The sequence below is a fragment of the Odocoileus virginianus genome, chromosome 13 (assembly GCF_023699985.2).
Source record: "Odocoileus virginianus isolate 20LAN1187 ecotype Illinois chromosome 13, Ovbor_1.2, whole genome shotgun sequence".
In the NCBI taxonomy this organism is placed as follows: domain Eukaryota; kingdom Metazoa; phylum Chordata; class Mammalia; order Artiodactyla; family Cervidae; genus Odocoileus; species Odocoileus virginianus.
Window position 1 is genome coordinate 16,065,039 of NC_069686.1, and position 18,191 is coordinate 16,083,229.

The 18,191-nt window shown below is 36.4% G+C and overlaps 1 protein-coding gene across 4 annotated transcripts in view; it reads left to right on the plus strand.

Moving 5' to 3' along the window:
• The window catches only part of GPR155 (G protein-coupled receptor 155), a 42,221-nt gene that overhangs the window by 12,590 nt on the left and 11,440 nt on the right, over positions 1 to 18,191 (plus strand). For 3 of the 4 annotated variants that reach the window (XM_020889139.2, XM_020889131.2, XM_020889129.2), the window contains exons 4-11: positions 1,720 to 1,885; positions 2,751 to 2,906; positions 4,484 to 4,567; positions 5,920 to 6,037; positions 9,496 to 9,580; positions 9,673 to 9,763; positions 10,833 to 11,043; positions 14,761 to 14,865. In XM_020889139.2, coding sequence (XP_020744798.1) covers positions 1,720 to 1,885; positions 2,751 to 2,906; positions 4,484 to 4,567; positions 5,920 to 6,037; positions 9,496 to 9,580; positions 9,673 to 9,763; positions 10,833 to 11,043; positions 14,761 to 14,865 — 1,016 coding nt within the window. The remainder of the gene's footprint in view (positions 1 to 1,719; positions 1,886 to 2,750; positions 2,907 to 4,483; positions 4,568 to 5,919; positions 6,038 to 9,495; positions 9,581 to 9,672; positions 9,764 to 10,832; positions 11,044 to 14,760; positions 14,866 to 18,191) is intronic. The other variant, XM_070475997.1, reaches the window with a different exon arrangement.

The window sequence follows — 18,191 nt, forward strand, 5'->3', positions numbered from 1 at the left end:
GATCATAGTTTTAAGGGAATTTTGCAGGATTTCTGAGTATTCTAAATCTATTAAAATCCTATTGGCTATGAAGGTGAAGCCACTCAGTCATATCCGACTCTTTGTGACTCCATGGACTGTAGCCTACCAGGTTTCTCCGTCCAGGCAAGAATACTAGAGTGGGTTGCCATTTTCTTCTCCAGTTCAGTTCAGTTGCTCATTCGTGTCCGACTCTTTGCAACCCCATGAATCGCAGCACGCCAGGCCTCCCTGTCCATCACCAACTCCCGGAGTCTACCCAAACCCATGTCCATCGAGTCGGTGATGCCATCCAGTCATCTCATTCTCTGTCATCCCCTTCTCCTCCTGCCCCTGATCCTTCCCCAGAGCAGATGATAAAAAGACCAAGTAGCTGAACACGGGGATTTGGCTATGAGGAAAGCAATAAAATTTTGAACATACAACTTTATTTCATGAATTTAGGGGAAATATTCTAAAATTCTGAAGGTGGTTACATTTTCTAAATATAGATAAGTCAGTAGTATTGATTATTATCAACCATCTGATCCTAACCTGCAAATGAAAAGTTCTTAGCTCCTTAGTTAATAGTTCTTCAGCCTCTTTAGCTCTTTAGCCATGGAGTTATACTTCCTGGTGTAGGTGACATAATTTTACCATGAGATGATCCCAAGGCACTTGGGGCATATTTAACTATTGAATTTAGCTCCTCTGTAGACAATTAAATTAATGAGAACTGTGCAATATGAAATAGTATCTATATTTTCAAAATAATAAAAATGAATATAAATTCTGAAGATTATTTATAGTGGTGTTATGCTCTTGGAAATAAAGTAATATTTAGTTTTGCCACAATAGTAAATACGGTTCTGACAATGACAGTGATTACCAACCATTACTTATAAATATTTAAACATTCTAATTAAAAAAAATTTTTCTGGTTCTATGATTCCTATTTAATAATTTCTTCTTTTAATTATAAAAATACATAAAAGTGGTTCTTGACTCCATCTGAGAGCATCTATGTAGGTGCTGCTGTGACAATATTAACCTTGGTTTTGTTCTTTTTAAAGGAAAGCTGCTTTAATTCACTTACTTTTGATATGCTCTTTCTATGGAATCCTGAAGGATTTGTTTCATAATTGACTCTTCACCAGATTTGAATTTAACTAGCTTCTGCTCTACCTCAGTTATTACAGTTCCCTTTGCTAAATCTCTTCTTTACAAAGATAAAAAACTAATTGTAAGATACCTATTTCTCTACTGTCTTTTAGAATCTACCTAGTATCATTGTTATTACCTGAACCATTTAAAACCCTGATCATAATAAGAGTCAGCTGTTTTTTTTTCCCCAAAAAAATGTTTAGTAATTTTCTTTTAAACAAGTTTACTCAGATTGTGAGTCTTTTTTAAATTTTTAACATTGCAGTGAATATGGAAAGCAAGTAACAGCAGTATAATTGCAACATTTTATAAATTTTTTGCAAGAAAATTATTCATAGAACACAAACAATCTGAGTTTCTTTTCCTCCTAATTCCTGATGTTTAAAGAATATTGTTTTACTTTAAGTAGCTCCAAGTTGAATATTTGATTCTTTGAATAAAATGATACCTTCTGGGCAGAAGAAGAATAACCTAATGCCAAATTCACTAGAGCAATTTATTACTTGGGCACCAGCATGCTTTGATATCAAGCAAATGATGCATTTCTTGTTTCTTCAGCCTGGTGCTGCCACTTCTGTGCAGAGAAATGGTGGAACTCTTGGACAAGGACGACAATGTAGTAAACCACACAAGTTTATCAAATTACGCATTTTTGTATGGTGTCTTTCCTGTAGCACCAGGAGTGGCTATCTTTGCAACACAGTTCAACATGGAAGTAGAGATTGTATGTATATATTTCTTGCTAAGTTTGATTGTTTGGTTAGTAGAAAATGAATTTTTGAAACACAGAAATCTACATTATTTTATGAGAATTTCATATCTGGAAACTGCCTCATTGTAAATAAAGAGGCATCATGTAACAATAGAGTTATTTAATCTGGGATCTTTAATCAGCCATGAATTTTTTCATTCATCTTTTTAGCTTCAAGTATTTTAATGCTGTAATTATAGTTAAGCCTGAAGGTTATTTATAGAAGGGTAATTTTTGAAATTTGAGGGAGAAAACTCTGTTTCATTCATTGATAATCCAGCCACCAGATGCAAAACACCACATAATCAACTGCAATAAATAGTTAAATTGGTTAACACCAACTAGTGTCCAAGCATACTGGATATGTTATCTACAGCATTAGAGAAGATGTTTTTGAAAACAACATTTCACTGAAGTTCCATTAGTTCCATTATTTAATCAGTAGAATGTTTGCATGGTAATTTTTCTCTTTTTGAAATTGCTTTTTTTGCCCTATAGTTTATCAAACAGTATGGAAAGAAACTGGTCATCAGTTTAAGTAGATCATTAATATGATTTACTTTGAAGAACCTAGACGATAACCATCAGCTGTGAGATTTCTAGCATTTGTTATATGCATATATAAATTGAGCATGAATTAAAAGAGGAGCCAAAGGAACTTAACTGTGTTTCTTTAAGAACGCTCAGAAAAGGGGAATATGCTCTTTGATAACATGTTGGATTCTATGATTTTATTGACTCTTGCTTTTATTTTAGAATGCCTTAGTGTGCTGTGGTTAAAGTTTATGTAAATTGTTTGAGTCTGTGACTCTTCCTCAATTTGATTTCATTTTGGCAGATAACCTCAGGGATGGTAATAAGCACATTTGTGTCTGCACCGATCATGTATGTTTCTGCCTGGTTACTGACTTTTCCCACCATGGATCCTAAGCCATTGGCATATGCCATCCAGAATGTTAGTTTTGATATAAGTATTATCAGCCTGGTCTCCTTGGTAAGTATGATTCAGTATAAAAATGAATGAAAATCACAGAATGAATATGAAAATAGCTTGGTAATAGAAAGTTAGGGAATAAAAACCTAATTTCTTGTACAATAGAGAAAACCGAAGCCTGCCTATAAAATGTAATCAGCCTTCTGAGTTTTGCCTTTCCATTTGGGAGGTAGAATTGTATAACAGACAAGGCATGAGATTTAGTCAGACTTGGATTTGACTCCTGGTCCTGTCACAAACTGGGGCTTCCTGGGTGGCTCAGTGGTAAAGAACCCACCTGCCAATGCAGGAGACATAAGAGACACGGGTTCGATCCCTGGGTCGGGAAGATCCCCTGGAGGAGGGCATGGCAACCCACTCCAGTATTCCTGCCTGGAAAATCCCCATGGACAGAGGAGCCTGGTGGGCTACAGTCCATAGGGTCACAAAGAGTCAGAGACTATTGAAGCAACTTAGCATGCACGCATGCACCTATCACAAACTAGCTGTATTTCTCTGTGGAGTAACCTTAACTGCTGTAAGTTTCAGTTTTCTCATCTATAAAATAGAGATAATAACTTCACCTATTTCCATGGTTTGTTTTAAGGATTACATGAGACAATATATAAAAAAGCATTCTGCAAATGGTGAATCACTATACAGATACTAGCTATTGTAGAACTGTGTTTTTGTCAGGGACCTTTGAGATTAACAGCAAACACCCATTTAATGTTAATGAAACTTTTGAATATATCTAGCCCATATTAAATACTTATACACTTGACAACTAGAGTATCTTGTAGATTGAGTGCCTATTGAATTCAAATAGTATTCTGGCTTTAAAAAAAAGACAATATTTGCTGTCAAAGGAGATAAGGATGAATATATACATTGGCAACAAATACATGTGTGATTAATATTATTTTTAAGAAACTTTGCTTCTGTTACATATTCTTAAAATCTATGCCCATAGATAAGAGGGCAGTTTGGTGGAGGGGGGAGAGACAACATAACTTTTGATTGACAATGAGGTGAGAAGAAAGAAGGAAACCAAATAGCATATTTAGGTAACTGTTATGTATCTTTCTAAATGTAAAGAATGCAGGAAAATTCATCTTAAGGAGGGTGACATGTATTGTTGGAAGTAAGATAGCCTGGAATTTAGATACCTCATGAGCCAATATGGTAGAATCAAAAAGGGAAAATTTATGGTAGTGCATTATAATTCATCTTCCACTAATCTCTTTTCCTGAATAGTTGGCTGTGAACCTATGTCCCACCCCAGCCACCAAAGGTAGGGAAAGTTGAAACATGGTCCTGGTCAAGGCATTAGTTCTTGAAAACTGTCATTTTTGGAGTTAATTTACCATAGGTTCTCCCCATGCTTTTTATTTTACTTTGAATATTAGTTTACCTTAATACCCTTTTGGGAACTAAGGTTAAAATAAATAAAATATTGCAGTTCCTTTTTGAACCAGGATAAAAGAATTCTTTAAAGAGTCTAATAAGTAATTACTAATTAAAAATAAAAATTAGTAATTAATAAGTAGTTATAAAGATTAAGAAACCTGAATAACTTTTGAAACTCTGTCTTTAAGATCTGGTCTTTGGCTATTCTTCTTTTGAGCAAGAAATATAAACAGCTTCCTCATATGCTTACAACTAATTTACTCATCGCTCAGGTTAGTAAACCTACAGATAATTAAAGCTATGTTTTTCTCATTGATTATATGCGAAGAGCTGGCTGATTGGAAAAGACCCTGATGCTGGGAAAGATTGAGGGCAGGAGGAGAAGGGGACGACAGAGGATGAGATGGTTGGATGGCATCATCGACTTGATGGACATGGGTTTGGGTGGACTCTGGGAGTTGGTGATGGACAGGGAGGCCTGGTGTGCTGCAGTTCATGGGGTCACAAAGAGTCGGACACGACTGAACGACTGAACTGAACTGATACTGCTATAGAGGAGAAAATTTCTTCGTTGGGTTTTTCCAGTTATAAAATCAAAGTCTTTTTTACCAAATGCAATCAGTTGTTGCAATTTGATCATAATTAATTTATTCATAATTTATTAAATATTGCATTGGATCTTGCACTATATAAAGCTGAGGTTAACACAGTTGGCCCTCCATATCCATAGGTTCCACATGCTCAGATTCAACCAACCACAGATTGAAAATATTCAGAAGAAAAATTTCCAGGAAGTTCCAAAAAAGCAAAACTTGAATTTACCATATGCCAACAACTATTTACATAGCATTAACATTGTATTTGGTATTCTAAATAATCTGTAGGTTACTTAAAGTGTACAGAAACTCATGGAACTCAAACAGGGGCTATGTAACAACCTAGAGAGGTGGGATGGGGAGGAAGCTGGGACGGAGGTTCAGGAGGGAGAGGACATCTGTGTACCTATGGCTGATTCATGTTGATATTTGGCAGAAAACAACAAAATTCTGTAAAGGAATTATCCTTCAATTAAAATTTTTTTAAGTATACAGGAAGATGTACATAGGTTGTATGCAAATAGTATAGAATTTTGTATAAGGAACTTGAGTATCCTTGGATTTTGGTATCATCTGTCAAGGGATAAGGAGGGGTCCTAGAACCAATCCTCCATGGATACAAAAAGACAACTGTAATGTAATGATATTTGGTGATAACTTTGCATTTTTTAATAGAAGTAATTGAATTATTAAAAATCTAACTTTCTTATTACTTTTCTAGCTAAATCTTTGCATGTCTCAAATTATACTGGAAAGAAGTTTAGCATTTTCTCTGTAAACCTGTACTAAATATAAGCTTAGGATTTAGAATGTTGTCATTATCTGTTTCAATTAAATATGTACATTGTTAAAGGTGCTGTATAAAAAGGTTTTTAATCATAAAAACCTTGCATTTAGTATAACTAAAATGCAGTCGTTACTCAGCAATAATTTTAAATGAATAATTATAGTTGCTATGAATAAAACACATGAGTGTGAGTCATGTGAGTATGACTGACTTTTTTTTTATCATTTTTTTTTTCCTTCAGTCTATCGTCTGTGCTGGAATGATGATATGGAATTTTGTTAAAGAAAAAAATTTTGTTGGACAAATTCTGGTCTTTGTCTTACTGTACAGCTCCCTCTATAGCACCTACCTGTGGACAGGTAAGTTGGATCATGAGGAGAAATTTAGGGTCCCCTCCCCTCCATCTCTTGAGGTTCCAGTTTCTAGTGATCTGTTTTAAGTGTCGCAGTACAGGATTGGGGAATCTGCTCAGGCAGCTGTACTCACTAACTAGGCAGCCTGCAAAGCTGAGTGCTGCTTCCTAGTCACTCCGTTTCCACCTGGGCTCAGATGGTTCCCAGTCACAGGTCCTTGTCCTCAGGGCCTTGGGTTCTAGGCCACAGTCAACAGAGCTCCCCTTTGAGCCATCGAGGGTGCAAGCACTGGAAGCAGGTAGGGAGAGAAGGAAAGGGCAGAGGGGGATGAGGATGTGAGCTGTGTACCAGAGCGCACTTAGAACCCAGCTGAACTGAATGAACAATAATCATCATTCTGCCCTAAGCAAATGACTTAACTTGCAGTCTCAGTTTCCTTATGTGTAAGCTTGGATTATCGCACCTTAACAGGGTTATTTTGAGAACTAAATTAAGTATGGATTTATGCCTGGTACGTGGTAGGCATTCAACAAATTTAACTGTATTACTAAGTAGAGGGAAGAACAGTAATACAAGAACAAGAAAAACAAGTGATTAAAAGGGCATGGAAATAGAAGAATAGTCAGTAAGAAAAAACTATTTTTCATTTCAACTGGCTCCAAAAAGGATATTCAGAGTGTTTTAGCACACTGCTTATTTGACGGAAAACATTAATTTGGGTGCACGCATTCTGATATGTCTGTGAATCGGTCAGTCTGGCTGATTTGTAGTCATACCAAAAATGCAAACCTGTAAAACGGCACATAAAAGGAAATTGTAGACTTGTGCTAGTTATAGCCACTGTTAGGAGGCAGGTGTCGGGAAGTGGCTGGAGGGAATAGGCCTTTGATTTCATGCCTTCAGGATCAAAAGCAGGACCCATCTAAGTCAACAGCTTTTTGAAGTGAAGCAACAATGCGGTGAGGAATTACAAAATGAATTCAGTGCAAACAGGAGGTTTGTACTTTTTTAAAGGCAAGTACACCTTGCATGGTGTAAGAGTTTTCATGAGCTGTCCAGTTAAAAGAGCCTAGAGATTATTTCCAAATACAGAGGAAACAACTTGATCTCTAATACTTAGGTTTATTAAGGTTAAATTATACTCAGAATAAGACAGCAGTAAAGAGCTCAGTTTATCAGAAAGCCCCAAGTTTCTCTGAAGTCCTCTTCAAGCATGAATACCAAAATCTCCAAAGAAGCTGCTCTGAATTTCCTGACCCCGATGAAGGTGCCCTTTAACCTTGAGATTATTATAACAAAATTTTGGATCTAAAAGGTCATTTAAAATCATTTTGTTCAGCCATTTTCAGTTTTATTCATTTGCAAACCATCCTCATGAATTTTGCCATATCTGCATACCACTTGTCCTTTCTTTCCCCCTTAAAATTAACTTATTTTTTTAACTTTAACATTACAAATTTAGCCTTACCTCAGTAAAACCCCAGGTTTTATGTGTTAGTTAAAATTTTTTCAAGTATGTGTTAAACATAATTAGTAAAAAAAAAAAAGTTCATCCTTGTGCCAACTACAGTCTTCTTGCTTTTGGGAACACCAGTCTAGTTTAAATCTTTGATTTTGCAAATGCGGAAAATAAGGCCCAAAGAGTTTAGCTGATTCAGGCAAGAGCTCTCACAGCTTCATCAGTGAGACATCCAGGCCTAGACTGTTATATTTTCACAAGGCAGGAATAAAATGATAAACATTAGAATTTTCATGAGTCCCCTCACTATTGTTACACAGTTGGCACTCCTTTGTGATTGGTTGCTTGTTTCCCTGGCACCTTAAACCTGAAACAATAGAGGGTACAAATGCATTGGGAGAAGCACTGGTATGATCGTATCTCTTGAACTTGAGAACTGAGTGGGTCCCCTATACAGAAAAACAGTTCTCAAGGAGCTCAGTGTTGATTTGTATTGTTGCTAGCACAGTGTTACTTAATCTGTATAATCTTAAACCTAGGTGTGAATTCCTTGTTGTTCAGTTGCTAAGTCGTGTCCGACTCTTTGTTACCCCATGAACCCCAGCACTCCAGACTTCCCTGTCCTTCACTATCTCCCAGAGTTTGCTCAAACTCATGTCCATTGAGTCAGTGATGCCATCCAACCATTTTATCCTCTGTCACGCCCTTCTCCTCCTGCCCTCAATCTTTCCCAACGTCAGGGTCTTTTCCCGTGAGTCAGCTCTTTGCATCAGCTGGTTGGACATTATAGACAGCTAATATACAATTTTAAAGCCAAAGCTAATTCATTAGATTTAGACAAAAGTACAAGCTCAGTAAGTAATTAGCAACATCAATTGACATGACAAAGGATCTTATTTTGCTAATCTGAATCACAGCTTGAAATGTAAAATTGAACTCACTTCTCTGGTAGGGGTTTTTGGGGTGTTTTTTTTTGGCCTACCTTTACTTTGATGTGTGGGTTTATGACCAGGTTATCTCACTGCTTTTCCCTCTTCAGACTACCACAGAACGTTGATTTGAACTGTGTTGTGGTGTCATTTGGCCTTCACTTGGCTCAAACTTCATATAAAACCAGATATAAACCCTGAAATAATGAGAGTGTGCTTTGGTTATAAGATGGTCACCCAGATGGTTACCACTGCAAATAAACCAAAAAGACCTAACATTTCTCATAGAAATTTCTAGATCCCTATGGGTCAACAGACTTGAGTTTTAGAAGCACTGAACAGAGCTTCTGTCAGAAGACTGGGTTTCTAGTCTTGCTCTGCCCTCTGCTGGCTGTGTGGCTTGGGCAAACTGTTGTTTACACAGCTATAATATAAAGGCATTGATTTAAGACAGTGGTCCCTGCCAACCCTAAAGTTCTAAGCTTCTATAGCTGTGTAAAATTTATTAAATAAGGTGTTACTTCTATAAATAATTGGGTATAAAGTATAAGGAAAGCTCATGAAATATTTGTTTTAAAACATCTGTCCAAATGTTTAAAACATTTGTTTCTGTATTAAGTTTATATTAAGGCCCATCATTTAGACTTGGTGAGTTTTCCAAAAACAAACCTTTGTGAGAATTGCCTATACTTTCTTAGAAACAGCAGAACCGGGGGTGTTTTTATTTTTAGAATTGTTCTGTATCCAGTTAAAAAAATTTTTTGTTTTTTCCCCGCAAATATACTTCAATTCCAAACACGTGAGTCAAAAGAACAAAATGATTTGGGCTTTTTGAAAAAATCCTCATGTATGAAACAAGGAGATTTTAGTAAAGAGGCAATATAGGAGGGAAAACAAATGATTTTGAATTAAGAAAACTTGCTTCAAAATATTGGGAAAAGCATTTATTTAGAAGGAGTAAATTCTAGGGCAAGAACTACAGACTACTATTGAAATAAGCTTGGTTAAAGTTCCGTGAAGTCTGATCAACATTGAGAGTAATCACCTGTCTTTTAATCTCTATTTCTTATTCTTAGGCCTTCTAGCAATTTCTTTGTTTCTTTTGAAAAAGAGAGAAAGGGTACAAATTCCTGTTGGAATCATCATAATATCTGGCTGGGGGTAAGTTGGTAGCTTTCTGTTTGCTTACCTGGTCCCACATACACAGTTACTATTCATTCTCTCTCTTTCTCTCTAAACTCTCATTATTGTAGGATTCCTGCTCTCCTTGTTGGTGTTCTTTTGATAACTGGAAAACATGATGGAGAAAGCATTGACTCAGCCTTCTTTTATGGAAAAGAGCAGGTGAGAAGAGTTTATTGACAGTTCAGTTCTTGAGAATGTCTCTTTTTAGCTGCTTAATGTGTTTTGCTATACTTACATTGAAATTAATTTTGAAAATTTATTCCAATATCACACTGGTGATCCTATGTCACTTTGTTAACTTACACCTCAAAATGTGATTAATATTTTGACATGTCTATAAAAAAGAAAATGAAATTTAAAAAGCAAAAAACAAAAATGATTTTACATACCTAAGTCTGTTTTGGGGTTTCACTGGTGGCTCAGATAGTAAAGAATCTCCCTGCAATGCAGGAGACTCAGGTTCTATCCGTGGGTCAGAAAGATCCCCTGGAGAAGGGAATGGCAACCCACTCCAGTATTCTTGCCTGGAGAATTCCATGGACATTGGAACCTGGTGGGCTACAGTCCATGGACTTACAAAGAATCAGACACAACTGAGCAACTAACACATATGTCTTTTTTAGCTGAAGATTATAAGTATTAGCTGTAAGTACTTATCTTTAGTATTATCACCATAATAAGGTCTCTAGTTGAAGTACACTTGAGCTATGTATTACAGCAAACGAAAACTCTGATGTGAAGAAAAAGTCTGTAAGTGCTCAGACAGTAAAGAATCTCCCTGCAGTGCGGGAGACCCAGGTTTGATCCCTAGGTCAGGAAGATCCTCTGGAGAAGAGAATGGCTACCCACTCCAGTATTCTTGCTGGAAGAATTTCATGGACAGAGGAGCCTGGCAGGCTACAGTTCGTGTGATCATAAAGAGTCGAACACAACTGAGCAACTATCACTGTCATTTACTTTAGATTGCTTGTAGAGTAAACCAACGACATGATACATAGTGAAAAGAACACTTAAACATCTCATTTGATTAGAGACAAGCCCTAATTTCTCTGTAAGTACTTTACATTCCTTCCATATTCTTCCTCTTTTTTAAGAACCACTGTTATAGAGCATTTATAGCTATCGAGATAATGCGTTTTCCACCAAAAAAGTGCCCTTAAGTCATCTACGAAGATTATCAAGCTGGGATTGTGAATAGTGGCCTGACATCTCTTTGCAATGTTGACAGATGATCATCACGGCAGTTGCCCTGTCCTGCAGCATTGTGATAGCTGGCATATCACTCATGTGTATGAACCGCACCTCCCAAGCGGGACGCTATGAAGGTTTCGACCAGTCTCAGGACCACAAAGCAGCAGAGCCAGGAAACACGGCTTTCGAGGACAGTCCTGCGCCAGTGAATGAACCTGAATCTTTTACAAGTTCTGCCCCAGAAACAAGTATGATCCTTAAATATAGAGAAACTTTTATATGCCTGTATAGCATGTACTCTTAAATGTTTTGTTTAAGGAAACTTCCTTGAATTATCTTCAATGTCACAGGTATTTGTAAAATGGGGAATTTGAATCATAGTCAATAATAGAGCTTACAAGTTCATTTATTAGATTCTTGTTTATAAATCTTTTATGAGGATAATCTTTTGTGAGAATAAGTCTAATCCTCAGACATCTTTGGGCCTGAGAGTTTAGAGAAGAGTAATAACTGCGGGAAGGCTCTTTCTAGGAAACCAATCATCTATGTTTGTTAACAACAATGCATCAAGCAAGCACCATCAATAAAATCAACTAAAGAGGCTTAATTGAAGCAGGGTTAATGGTAAATGTTAGGAGTTGGCAAACTGCAGTCTGCCACCTGTTTATGTATGGCCCCAAACCCAAGAACAACTTTTATGTTTTTAAAGGGTTGAAGAAAAAATTTTAAAAGACAAATATTTTTATGACACTTGAAAGTTACATGAAATTTAAATTTGTGTCTATCACAGGTTATTGAAACACAGACATGCTCATTTACTTCTGCATTGTCTATGGATGCTTTCATGCTGTATTGGCAGAGTTGAGTCATTCAACAGATACCCAATGGACTGCAAAGCCTAAAATATTTATTTATAGTGAACATATGTCCCTATGTGAAAATATGACCCTAACCAGTGACTTTTTTAATGTGTTAACAGTTGTTATGGGGTTTGCCTCAATTCATGAAGGGAATTCAGCAATAGAGTTTGCATTTTGGATTCACTGGTGTGTGCAGAGATTTCATAGACATAGACTGTTTTGGTGGGAAGTATAAATGATGTCCTCTATTTTGTTTAGAGAGTTTGTAGAGAGATGCCTGATCTTAAAACTATTAGTTGTAAATAGCGATAAGTAGAGAAGAAAGAGAAAAGGTATAAAAAAAAATTTTAATTGTCTTAAAAGGAAGAAGATCCCACAGATCTCACTGCTTATATTGTCTGCCTCCCTCCCTCCCATCCTTCATCATCCCAAACTGGAAGTAGATAGGACAGGAGGTAGAAACAGGGATATGGAACCAGTCTGCCTGGGTTCAAGTCTGACTCTAGAACTTTATTATTTGGTCTTAGGCAAGTTTCCTGTGCCTTGGTTTCTGTATCTGATGCTGATAACACCTGCTACACAGGACCGTAGGGTCCCACTACATAGGGCTGTATTTGGCCAACTAGTGATTTACATTAACCCTGCTTCAGTCAGGCCTCCTTTAGTTCATTTTATTGGTGGTGTTCACTAATTTCTTTGTAGGATCCTTTGTGATTATTGCATCAGAATTTCATTCTTTTGAGTCCTCTTGACTATTTTCCCTTTGAAAATGGAAATTTAAGGATTATGGGTATGTGTTCACTAAAGTTTTTAAAGCCACTTTTCTGACATCTAGAGTACTTTTCTGATCATGCCCAGCATCCTTTCCTTCCTTGCCTTTGTGGACTCTTACATTTATCCTATAAATCAATCTACTGTGTGTTTTCAGACAGGTTGTAAAGACCGTTCACCACTCTCTACGTCATCTTCTCCTGCCAGTGTTTTAGAACTATCCACCAAAGCCCTGCGAACGTGTGTGGAGTCCTAAACTAAGTGTCTCAAGCCCAGAGACTTTTGCTGCTGTTCTTACTGTCCTTTAAAAATAGCAAATAAACAGTATCATAGATATTCTTTAAACCCTGTCATCATCATCTCAAGCAGGATAACTAGCTGGCACCTTTTATATAAATAAATAGAGAATCAGAAGACAGTTATGGCTTATCTCAATAGAAAACCTTCTGTAATGTTTATACCTCTCTCACCTCTTATCTCACTGCTTTATAATTGCTTTTTAAATTATCAGTATAATCCACTAGACCATAAGTGCTGTGACTGACTTGCCCACCATTGTAGCCTCAGCATCTAGCATGGTATCAGGTTTCCTATATATGTTCAGTAATATTTGTTAAATGAATGGGTAGATGGATGGGTTGATAAGATAGGACGTGATTTTCTGAAGCTCCCCTGAAAACTGCTTTGGCAGAGTTCTTGCTTATTTGCCTATTCACCCATGTTCCCAGGAAAAAGGTTTTTAAACCTGTCTGGTTATTTTCCTTCCCTACAGTCTGCTCTCTTCTGCTTTGCTAATCATATTAATACATAGTACATTAGATGTGCAGCCTGGCCTCCCCAAATCTCAGTAATCCAAAATAGTTCACTCCCCTCTGCCCCTTGCTACACATTTGTCAGAGACACATGACTTGCTTGTAAGTGTGGAATTATAATTGAAAGGAAAATTAACCTACTTTAATATGAGATCAAAGGTTCAGTTAATAAAAGAGAAGGCCATATCATCTCTCTTATATGTGGAATCTTTGAGGGGGGCAGAAAGCTCATAGATACTGAAAACAAGACTGGTAGTTGCCAGAGGTGAGGAGTAGAGGGCAGGAGAGATGGGTGAAGGAGGTCAAAGGGTAGAATGAAAAGATAATAAATAAGTGTGGTGTATTACTGAGCAACAAACAAACATACACACATAAATAAGAAGGCTCATGTTTGAAGGGAAAAACTGCTCTATGTGTTTGTTCCCTGCACATATGTCCTTGGAATGGGCTGGCTTTATATATCTGTTTTCTTAACAATTTATCTTAGTGGATTTAAGCCTTCAAGTTTCTGAAGATAAGAGGCAGGGCCAGATGATTTCTGTGTTTTCTTTTCAATTATTCTGTGGCATCATTATCTTAAATTTAGAAAGACATCTGTAATAGTTTTATTATAGATGATAGTTTTTATACTTTGAAATCTTTATTTTTAATGACACTACTGAAAAATTAGAGCATATATCAATGAAAGTTTCAGCCTATGAATTATGCCTTTTTAGTACATTAATACAGTTTATCACTGAAGTTATTCTATTATAATACATATCAAGGAGCACTGTGTCCATGCATGTGTATAATGTTTTAAAGGACACTATGCAGTTCTCTGACTATACAAAGTAAAATTACAGCTCTATAGTAGGTGTCCCAGTGTGACTTCTATAAACCAATCTACCTAAAAACCAGCAAGAGAGTTTCAGCATTATATATGAAAAATAAAAAAGAATCCAGTTGCATTTACTGCATCTTCTCAACTGGTAGGAGACATGTTCTTGAAAGAAGTTGAGTTTTGAGCTAAACTTAGAAGAGAAGAGGGTTTGGATGAATTCTGTGTCAAACTAGAATTCATCCAAGGAGTAGTGAAATCAAAGCTATATTTTAGGAAAGTGGTCAAATTCTTATTTCCCAAAACACAGTGGAAACTAATAACATAGCACAGATAAAAACATTTTCCTTTAAAAAAAAAACTTATTATGGGACTTCCCTGGTGTTCCAAAAAAGATAGCAGCTGGAGAACAAACAAAAACATTTTCTTTGTCTTATACAAAGAGGCAGCAATATGTAAGGGGCTGATCCTTTGTCTGACACTCCTTAAATGTTAATTTCTATATAAGCACATTTAAGTACTTTTTGATAGATACCCATACATTGAGGCTGTATGGAAAATTCCTGTGTATATATAAATGAATCTGGGGATTTGTTGTTTTTTTCTTGGGGGGGGGGTGTTCTGTTTTATTTGGCATCTTTCTACATTGTCCATTTTTTGTGATTGGACTCTCCCGTCATAACTTATATTTTATCTATATAGGTTGCTGCTCCTGCTCTATGGAAAATGGTGAATTACGCTGCCCATCCACGGAACCAGTAGCAGACATAACCACCAGTGGGTCTGTGACTCCTTCATTTGAGAAAAGTAAGTGCCTCTAGGCTATGAGGATGAGCCTAAAGAACAAAAGATTTTTTAATCTTATGCCTTAAAAGAACTCTACATAGAATTTCTATAGAAGCTACACTGTTTGAGAATATTCTCATAAGATGGAAGAAAGTGCAAATAGTACAGTAATTGTGCATAGATAGAGTATTCATTATTTTTTTTTATCTGCATGGAAATTCTCCAGTAAATTTAACCTGAGTAATAATTCCAAGAAGTTTGCCCTAAGGATTATTTGTTTCTCTTTGGCATCTCATTTTAGAAGCTGAGACTTTTCCCCACTCCATTCCCCCAGGGCCAGGACTAGTTAGTTAGTGTTTAATTACATTTTGAATCCATATGCTTTAAAATATGCCCTTTCTTATAAAATAATAAAAATCTTTAAAAGTAATAACCTTTTGACGTATAGACTAACAGACTGAATCACATTTATGGTCTGAATTTCAAATTATTTAAAACAACTGAATATATGTAAATTGCAATGTACCTTCAGTCAATTATGCCAATTTTTAAAAATCAAAGTAGAAAGAGAAACCCCAAAAAGTCCTCTTTATGATGAAGCATGTCAGCTGTTTTGATGCCAAATGTTTTTATATTTTAAAATGTTGTGAATATTATAAGAAATGATGCATGCTAATCACTTGGCACAGTGAGTAATGTACAAACTAAATGCTTATTAAACATGGAAGCAGGGACTTCCCTGGTGACCTAGTGGTTAGAATTCTAGCCATTCACTATGGTGGCCCAGGTTCAATCCCTGGTCAGGGAAATCCCACAAGCTGTGCAGTGTGGCCAAAAATAAATAAAATTTAAAAATAAGCATAGTAGCAGCAGCAATTGTTGTAGTTATTGTTCGGGCAGATATTGAGCCTTCACTTACATTCAGCAGGAAATCTCTCTTGGTATCCAGTTACAGGTGTTTCAAGTTTTATTTGTGTGCCCCTTTTCTAACGCTAATATTTCTTTACATCAGAGTTCCCAAGGCTGTACTCCTATTTTTTCCTTCCTACACAATATACCTAATAGTAAAGTCCATTGACAAATTCAACATGTGATTTGATTCATCAACCCCAGATGGGTTTTTTTGCCCCCAGAATCCCTTTACAATTTGCTTATGTCATTTTTCCATTAATATGCTGATTCCTGAAAAAATCTTCTAAATATAGGAGCTTCTTAGATTTTCTGATCATATTTTATGAAAGTAAATATTGCAGTATGTAAAAATGCAGATAAAAGATAGTAAAATGGATTTTATGCATTTTTATAATATTTGTACATAATATTTTAAGACCAAGTTTATTATATACACGGCTACAATTTTTCTACACCAAGATATACATAAAAAAAGGTTATAAAAACAGGATCATACTACATAAACATTTTGGCAACTTACTTTCTTTTTGCTTTTTTTTTTTTTCCATTTATTTTTATTAGTTGGAGGCTAATTACTTGACAATATTGTAGTGGTTTTTGCCATACAGTGACATGAATCAGCCATGGATTTACATGTATTCCCCAAACCAACCCCCCTCCCACCTCCCTCTCCACCCGATCCCTCTGGGTCTTCCCAGTGCATCAGCCCCGAGCACTTGTCTCATGCATCCGACCTGGGCTGGTGATCTGTTTCAATCTTGATAATATACATGTTTCGATGCTGTTCTCTCTAAACATCCCACCCTCACCTTCTCCCACAGAGTTCAAAAGTCTGTTCTGTACATATGTGTCTCTTTTTCTGTTTTGCATATAGGGTTATTGTTACCATCTTTCTAAATTCCATATATATGCGTTAGTATACTGTATTGGTCTTTATCTTTCTGGCTTACTTCACTCTGTATAATGGGCTCGTTTCATCCATCTCATTAGAACTGATTCAAATGAATTCTTTTTAATGGTTGAGTAATATTCCATGGTGTATATGTACCACAGCTTCCTTATCCATTTGTCTGCTGATGGGCATCTAGGTTGCTTCCATGTCCTGGCTATTATAAACAGTGCTGCGATGAACATTGGGGTACACATGTCTCTTTCAGATCTGGTTTCCTCGGTGTGTATGCCCAGGAGTGGGATTGCTGGGTCATATGGCAGTTCCACTTCCAGTTTTTTAAGAAATCTCCACACTGTTCTCCATAGCAGCTGTACTAGTTTGCATTCCCACCAACAGTGTAAGAGGGTTCCCTTTTCTCCACACCCTCTCCAGCACTTATTGCTTGTAGACTTTTGGATAGCAGCCATCCTGACTGGCATGTAATGGTACCTCATTGTGGTTTTGATTTGCATTTCTCTGATAATGAGTGATGTTGAGCATCTTTTCATGTGTTTGTTAGCCATCTGTATATCTTCTTTGGAAAAATGTTTGTTTAGTTCTTTGGCCCATTTTTTGATTGGGTCATTTAATTTTCTGGAATTGAACTGCAGGAATTGCTTGTATATTTTTTAGATTAATCCTTTGTTGCTTCGTTTGCTATTATTTTCTCCCAATCTGAGGGCTGTCTTTTCACCTTGCCTATAGTTTCCTTTGTTTTGCAAAAGCTTTTAAGTTTCATTAGGTCCCATTTGTTTATTTTTGCTTTTATTTCCAGTATTCTGGGAGGTGGGTCATAGAGGATCCTGCTGTGATTTATGTCAGAGAGTGTTTTGCCTATGTTCTCCTCTAGGAGTTTTATAGTTTCTGGTCTTACATTTAGATCTTTAATCCATTTTGAATTTATTTTTGTGTATGGTGTTAGAAAGTGTTCTAGTTTCATTCTTTTACAGGTGGTTGACCAGTTTTCCCAGCACCACTTGTTAAAGAGGTTGTCTTTTTTCCATTGTATATTCTTGCCTCCTTTGTCGAAGATAAGGTGTCCATAGGTTCGTGGATTTATCTCTGGGCTTTCTATTCTGTTCCATTGATCTATATTTCTGTCTTTGTGCCAGTACCATACTGTCTTGATGACTGTGGCTCTGAAGTCAGGCAGGTTGATTCCTCCAGTTCCGTTATTCTTTCTCAAGATTACTTTGGCTATTTGAGGTTTTTTGTATTTCCATACAAATTGTGAAATTATTTGTTCTAGTTCTGTGAAAAATACCATTGGTAGCTTGATAGGTATTGCATTGAATCTATAGATTGCTTTGGGTAGTATAGCCATTTTGACAATATTGATTCTTCCAATCCATGAACACGGTATATTTCTCCATCTGTTTATGTCCTCTTTGATTTCTTTCATCAGTGTTTTATAGTTTTCTATGTATAGATCTTTTGTTTCTTTAGGTAGATATACTCCTAAGTACATAAACAGTTTGGCAACCTACTTTCTTTTTGCTTTTAA